We start from the raw sequence: 8182 nt of genomic DNA on the forward strand, positions 1-8182 counted from the left end.
CAAATAGGTAATAGTCAAAGTCGATTGAATTTTATTAATAAAATTCCGGTGGTGGTAGTCATATTTTCAAGAATTTTACCTTCATTAAACTCTACGGGATATACCCTGAAACTTGACTACCACCACCGGAATCCTTATTAATAAAATTCATTGACTTTGCCTATTACCGATTTGAGACATGCCAACCTTCGGTGTGTTGCTCGCCAGTTTAAGTAACAATGAGAAAACAATGATTAGAGAAATAGAGAAGAACCTTTATAAAATCAACGCAGCTGAGGCAGCAATTACTTTTAATAAAACATGTTTAAAAGAAGGTTTACTTCCAGCATATTATTATTATCATTATTATTATTATTATCATTATTTCAAGAGAGAGAGAGAGAGAGAGAGAGAGAGAGAGAGAGAGAGAAAATCGTCGTTAGTGACTTTGATGACTATGGTATCATAGTTTATCTGTAAAATTCAAATATATACACCAATTTTGGCTCTGTATTTGATTATGACTTCTATAGGCGCTCTACTAGCCTGTTTAAGTAGCACGGAAAAAGCCGCTATTCGGAAAGTACAGAAGAATCTCTACAAGTGTAACGCTGCTGAAGTAGCCATTACTATTAATAAAGTACGCTTGAGAGAGGGTGAGCTTCCTAAGTACACTATTATTATTATTATTATTATTCTTTTTTTTTTTTTTTTTTTTTTTTGCTCTATCACAGTCCTCCAATTCGACTGGGTGGTATTTATAGTGTGGGGTTCCGGGTTGCATCCTGCCTCCTTAGGGGTCCATCACTTTTCTTACTATGTGTGCCGTTTCTAGGATCACACTCTTCTGCATGAGTCCTGGAGCTACTTCAGCCTCTAGTTTTTCTAGATTCCTTTTCAGGGATCTTGGGATCGTGCCTAGTGCTCCTATGATTATGGGTACGATTTCCACTGGCATATCCCATATCCTTCTTATTTCTATTTTCAGATCTTGATACTTATCCATTTTTTGGTCCCTCTCTTTCTCTTCAACTCTGGTGTCCCATGGTATTGCGACATCAATGAGTGATACTTTCTTCTTGACTTTGTCAATCAACGTCACGTCTGGTCTGTTTGCACGTATCATCCTATCCGTTCTGATACCATAGTCCCAGAGGATCTTTGCCTGATCGTTTTCTATCACTCCCTCAGGTTGGTGCTCGTACCACTTATTACTGCAAGGTAGCTGATGTATCTTGCACAGGCTCCAGTGGAGGGCTTTTGCCACTGAATTATGCCTCTTTTTGTACTGGTTCTGTGCAAGTGCCGGGCATTCACTTGCTATGTGGTTTATGGTTTCATTTTTCGTATTGCACTTCCTACATATGGGAGAGATGTTATTTCCGTCTATCGTACTTTGAACATATCTGGTTCTTAGGGCCTGATCTTGTGCCGCTGCTATCATTCCTTCAGTTTCCTTCTTTAGCTCTCCCCTCTGTAGCCATTGCCAATTGTCATCGCTGCCTAGTTCTTTAGTCTGTCTCATGTATTGTCCGTGCATTGGTTTGTTGTGCCAGTCCTCAGTTCTTTCTGTCTTTCTCCTGTCTCTGTATATTTCTGGGTCTTCGTCTACTTTTATTAGTCCTTCTTCCCATGCACTCTTTAGCCACTCGTCTTCACTGGTTTTCAGGTATTGCCCCAGTGCTCTGTTTTCGATGTTGACGCAGTCCTCTATACTTAGTAGTCCTCTCCCTCCTTCCTTTCGTGTTATGCATAGTCTGTCCGTATTTGCTCTTGGGTGTAGTGTTCTGTGTATTGTCATTTGTTTCCTGGTTTTCTGATCTATGCTGCGGAGTTCTGCCTTCGTCCATTCCACTATTCCTGCGCTGTATCTGATTACTGGCACTGCCCATGTGTTTATGGCTTTTATCATATTTCCGGCGTTGAGTTTTGACTTGAGTATCGCCTTGAGTCTCTGCATATATTCTTTCCTGATCGTGTCCTTCATCTCTTGGTGTTTTATATCTCCTCCTTCCATTATTCCCAGGTATTTGTATCCTGTCTCATCTATGTGTTTGATGTTGCTCCCATCTAGTAGCTTTATCCCTTCAGTTCTCGTTACTTTGCCTTTTTGTATGTTGACTAAGGCGCATTTTTCTATTCCAAACTCCATCCTGATGTCCCCAGATACAATCCTTACAGTCTGGATTAGGGTATCTATTTCCTTGATGCTCTTACCATACAGCTTGATGTCGTCCATGAACATCAGATGGTTGATTTTGTTGCCTCTTTTCTTGAGCTGGTACCCGGCATCCATCTTCTGTAGTACTTTTTGTCATGGGAATCATGGCTACTCACGAAGAGTAGTGGGGACAGTGAGTCGCCCTGGAAGATCCCTCTCCTGATATAACCTGCTAGTCTTATTCCAGAGCTTGTAAGTATTGTATTCCAGTTGCGCATTGTATTTTTGAGGAAGCTGATGGTATTTTCCTCTGCCCCATATATTTTCAGGCATTCTATTAGCCATGTGTGTGGTATCATGTCGAAGGCTTTATTATTATTGTTATTATTATTATTATTATTATTATTATTATTATTATTATTATTATTATTATTATTATTATTGCTGTGTTGTTGCTACTTTTATTGGTTGTCTCAATCTTGTACTGTGCATTTTCAGACGTTTCCATCGGGCGTTAAGTACTGCGTTGAGAGAGTCAAGGAGGGACGGGATTCGATACTGTGCACGGCAGCTCTTCTTGGACACACAAACTGCGTCAGGATCCTCGTTGAATACAGAGGCGCAGACGTCGAAGAAATGGGTTCAGGTAAGTCATTTGAAATGTACATTGACCGACAGGTTTCCCTGACTTGCTGTATCTAGAGGATGACTGAGAACTCGAATAGTTTTTCATAAGATTTCTTTGACATTGATAAATAAGAAGTTTATTTGCAGCCTCAGACATACCATTGAATTGTTGTTCTTTGCAGTTTCTACTGGAGGGCCTCTTCTGTCTGGAGTTAGTCCTTTATGGTGCGCTGCTTTCGAAGAGCATTACTGGGCTGTTGCCTATCTTCTTTCTAAAGGCGCCAATCCAAATGGCAATACAAGTTTCTACAGCACTCCATTGCAAGCTGCATGCGAGCTAGGGTACTTCCATATTGTCAGACTTCTTGTGGAACACGGGGCCTGTGAGTTTTCAATGCACTTAGGTTTTAATATTGTTTTATATGAGAGTTTGCTAACATCAAGTGTTACATTTTGTTGTAAACTGCTATGCAGTTTTTGTCTTTAGGTCGAGAAGTTTTCTTGTAATATATTGATCGGTCTATGTCCCGCAGACATCGAGGCTGCTGATAACCGCGCTGTCACTTGTCTGATGCTTGCTTCCTTCGGCGGCCATTTGGAAATCGTGAAGTACCTTTTGGAAGTGGGCGCTGATGTGAACAGCAAAAACATAGAAGGCGAAAGCGCACTCCACGCCTGCGCAAAGGCAGGACATCTGGAAGTAATGAAACTGTTGCTGGAACACAACGCTTGGATGGGTGCCGACTATTCTGGTGAGTCTTGCTTAACATTCCTAGATGTTACGTATTCATATCCAGATCTTGACCGACCTGGATTCCAGCGCTGTCATGTGATATGGTGGTTCTCGAGCAGGAATTTGAAGCTTTAGGTTCTATGCCAGAATTATAATTCCCAGAAACATAAAGACTAGCATATTGATTTTGATGGCTCTAATGAATATTATTTCCAAGAAATGAAAAGAAAAGTAGTTCAACTATTCAAACACCGTAGTTCCATTAGTCCAAGTAACAATATATATCTCCCTTTTTGAATGGAATCAGGTGAACACTAAGTAAATTAAACTTATTCCTCTATTCATTTGTCTTCCCTTTACCAGGATTAACGCCTTTGCTTGTGGCCAGCTCTCGTGGTCATAGGGACATGGTAGAATATCTAGTAAGTAGAAATGACCTGGTACCTGGAAAAGAGAAAGCTGATGCATTGGAGCTACTTGGAGCTTCCCTTTTCAGCAGCACGGAAGATATAGTCGCTACAGTTAATTACTGGAAATCAGCAATCAATCAGAGGTAAGTTTTCCAGCACCGGTGCTGCTTGATAATGAAAGCTTTTTCTGTATGATACTGTGAATGCACTAATCTACGTATTATTCTCTGGCATTATTGGTTAGCTAAAATAATTTTTATATATTTTTGATTCGAGTTACCTAAATGTTGCAATATATTTCCAGGTACGTCAATGGCGCCCTCATTTATCCAAAAACCCAGGATAAGTTGTCTTGTCCTTCAGATGAAGAGTTCAGTGAAGTCAACACCTTGGAGGAATTAGAAAGTATAGAATTAGATCCTCAAGAAGTTCAATTGCAGGCCCTTCTCGTGATGGAAAGGATTTTAGGCCCTGGTCACTTGCAAACATTGAAGAATATTAATAAAATAGGGATTGCTTATGTAAATCGCTATGCTATTAAACGATGCATCAAATTATGGGCTCACGCCATCGATACGCAACGAAATCAGTTGAATCCACTGCACCAGAGTAGGCTGTTTCATTTCAGATCATTAGCCGACCTATTTGGTTTCTTAACAAACACTGCAAATGCACACAACTGGAATGATGATCCCAAGGAATATACTGATGATTTTATGAATGTATTTTCAATGGGAATCGAGGAAATGGAGCTGATTATTTATGCATTGAATAATGCTGACGATTGTGTAAGGAGCAAACATAAATCTCACGTGGACCAGTTTATCATGATAGTATTGCATTTTTTGGTGCCGTTTACGAGATTGCAGCCTGACCTCCCTGACTGCCAGCGGCACACAGTGAAAAAAGCAATGTATACACTAGTTAAGAAGGGTCTCAGGAATTCCCTAGGTTCGACTCCTTTGCAAGTCGCTTGCTCCCCAGAATTTGAGGAAATTGAAGATCCGGATCTGCCTATGTCTGCCACTCCCAGAGCGGAAGTCGTGAACCTTCTGCTAGAGACTGGCTCTGATCCCAGTGCCACAGACAACGAAGGTAACACACCTCTCCACGCAATTGCCAAGAACGAAGAGTGTCCCAAAGGTATAGTAGACGCCCTCTTGTCAAGAGGGGCTCACTTAGATGCTAGGAATGGTCAGGGCCAGACGTTTGCATCCTTGAGAACTGACAAAGGGCAGCCAGTTTCTCAGTTAGTAAATGTTGTTCGTCACACCTCTTTGCAGTGCCTGGCTGCAGCGTGTATTAAGAGTCAGGGTATTTCTTACAAGGGCATCCTGCATCCTCGACTTGAGCAGTTTGTTGACATACACTGAGTAAGGGTGCTTTTTGTTATATACTGTATATATATTGAAGTGATGTACTTTATGCCTGTGAGAATATGTATATTTGTTTGTCATTTTTCGTACATATTCGTAATTAGTATAAGTTAAGTAGATGTATGGTCTATTTATGTTTCCATTATATCATCTGTCATTATTTCATCTACGTATGTTTACATTATATCGTTATGTGAGATTGTGTATATCATTATGTGATGTTTAAAGATATACATATTTTTTATGTCTGATTTCTTTGAATAGAGGCTCGCTATATAAGCCTTTTGGTTCTCATCAACTTTATTAATGGCAGGCTTATCATGCTTTTTCATATATTGTGTTAAATATATATCACCTAAACCAACACCATCCTTTCTTTCTTACCTCTGGAATATTAAAAAAAAAAAAAAAAAAAAAAAAAAAAAAAAAAAAAAAAAAAAAAAAAAAAATGTTGTTCAGTTCATTTCTTGTTTGTTATACGATAGCTAAATAATCGAACTAGGAGGTTTGTCACTTTGCTAATGAGAGGTTTCTCAACAATATAACGACTAAAACAATTGATTACTGCACTTCTCCACGTATTTGGTCCCAGGATTAATGTCTCTACCCTAAGATCTTATTTCTCTCCTTTTGTAACATATTTGATGCCTGAAGTTTAATACATTCTAAATTGCTAATGAAACGAGTCCGGCAAATTATTTCGATGGCTCTAATGAATATTAATTCTAAGAAATGAACAGAGCTGTAGTTCAACTATTCAAGCACCGTAGTTCCATTGTCCTTGTCTTTGCACGAGGAGTCATTCAAAACCAGTGAACTAGTCTTTGGCTTTTGTCTTTTCCAGTCTTGATAGAATGAGCGAAGTGGAAAGGGATAGGAAGTGATCATTTTCTGCTTTCTTATGTTTCTTGGAATCTTAATTCTGGCATAAAGCTACGTGATGCATATGTTAACTGGTATTTACGACATATCTGAACTTTTTATTGTTTTATTTTACGAGAGTTCAAAAGAATTCACCTTCAAATTGTTCTCTAAAAAGAAATTATAAAATTATTCTCTACTAAACAATCTAGAACACACGGTCTTTAAATTTTATTAGGTCTGACTAGGTACATATTGGTTAACTTTCAGCAATTTTCATAATTAACAACAGATTTGTAGAAACATATATTTGGAAAATTGTGAAATTGCTGGTATGGTCAACTTTTAATCAATATTTTTTATATAATGAATTTTGTGACAAGTGGCTAAATGAAATATTGTTCCCCTTGCCCTATAATGATGAATTGTGACCGACTGTTAGGTCGTAGTTTAGGTTTAGAAGGTATCAATATATTTCCATCTATTGATACTTGTTCAAATTGATTGTGTGAGACGAATAATCTTTCGTCTGTTGTAATGTAAAAGTAGCTTAGATTTGAGAAATATTGCATTGATTAATTTACATAAAAAAGTGAATAACCAAATTTTAGAAGGGTCCATAAGGGAAGAACAGTGCTGGATAAGGCATATTAAGGCTTACATTAGTCTGAGGGAAAGGTGCTGTTTTAAGGCAATTTCAATAACTTCTCGAATTGAGAGACTTAAAAAGAAAGTCAGGAAAGTAGGTGAAATATTATGATTAAAGTAATTCTGTCTCTAATACAAAATAGATTGGATGACATTCCTGTTTATATGTCAACAAATAAGTAACTTGTTGGAAAAAGTATCTTTAATAATATTGCGTAGAAAAGAAAAATATCACAAACTAAACAGCAGCATACTTGAAAACATGTTTAATATAACTACTAAGAATTTGTGTTCTCATCTGTCTTCCTTGCTGCTACACTAATACCTTTTTGTCACTGAGAGATAATACGGCTAAACAACTGCCTACAGAATTTGAACCTCTATCATATCAAAGACAAATAGAGGACATATTCTTAATACATCCAGAGATCACTTGACTATCTTTAAATGCACAAATTCGAATAAGAAAACAATGTGAAATTCAAAAAACCTACACACCACCATTTTCACAGATTTCAGAACTTTACAAAAAAATTCACACCTGCTGAACTAAGTTTTCATTTCTCCACAGTTTTACAGAATCAATTGCATAAAGACTAATATTTATCGAGGAAACAGCATTTGCTCCAACTTCATCAAAATATGATCAGAAAATTCAATACTTGCAAAATTACTTTTGACCCAAATCATTTCCAATCACATCTTCTCAACACATTCTTAGATCATTTCTGGGTAAAAGGTCATTCTAAGAATTTCAATTTTCAGAGTACCAAAGGACAGAATTCTCACACACAAACACATACACACAGATATATATATATATATATATATATATATATATATATATATATATATATATATATATATATATATATTTCAACTTTCATAGTAAGGAAATCTTAGATTTGAAAATCGTAAAAAAATTTGATATCGAACAAAGCATTTGAAAAATATTAAGAAACGCCTACCATCTGATACAATATACTATTAAATTTACAGTTGGGCCTTACCTTATTATGCGTGACCCTCTGCCTGAGTAATTATCTTCACCTGTTGTTAACCACTTCACTCGTCCTGCCAGTAACACTGGTTGATTTGTAGTTGCAACCATTAACTGCAACACACAGTTCCTGGACACATACGAAGGACTATCATCAGAGCAGGTCTATCACTTCTAAATTAGTCAAACTCAGCTATCAGGAGTCACTCTCACAAGCACACTCCAAGACTTCAAAATCCCCTCCAGAGCAATAAACAAACTGGATATTCTCATTACAGAATCAAACTATGACTTAACAATTCAGTTGTTCCTTAACTGCCGTAGTTCGCACTTCAAATGGTGCAGGTATTTTGGCAATTATCTAGTTTCCTTTCCTTTTCTTTATAT

At 37.5% G+C, this 8182-nt stretch overlaps 1 protein-coding gene across 1 annotated transcript in view; it reads left to right on the plus strand.

Moving 5' to 3' along the window:
* LOC135218180 (protein fem-1 homolog A-like) overlaps window positions 1-5283 on the plus strand; it is an 8167-nt gene extending 2884 nt beyond the window's left edge. Inside the window, exons 2-6 of the mRNA XM_064254330.1 lie at window positions 2639-2786; window positions 2950-3150; window positions 3301-3519; window positions 3864-4053; window positions 4215-5283. Coding sequence (XP_064110400.1) covers window positions 2639-2786; window positions 2950-3150; window positions 3301-3519; window positions 3864-4053; window positions 4215-5283 — 1827 coding nt within the window. The remainder of the gene's footprint in view (window positions 1-2638; window positions 2787-2949; window positions 3151-3300; window positions 3520-3863; window positions 4054-4214) is intronic.
* The last annotated feature ends 2899 nt before the right edge of the window (window positions 5284-8182 follow it).

Source organism: Macrobrachium nipponense, chromosome 9 (genome assembly GCF_015104395.2).
Source record: "Macrobrachium nipponense isolate FS-2020 chromosome 9, ASM1510439v2, whole genome shotgun sequence".
Taxonomy (NCBI): Eukaryota; Metazoa; Arthropoda; class Malacostraca; order Decapoda; family Palaemonidae; genus Macrobrachium; species Macrobrachium nipponense.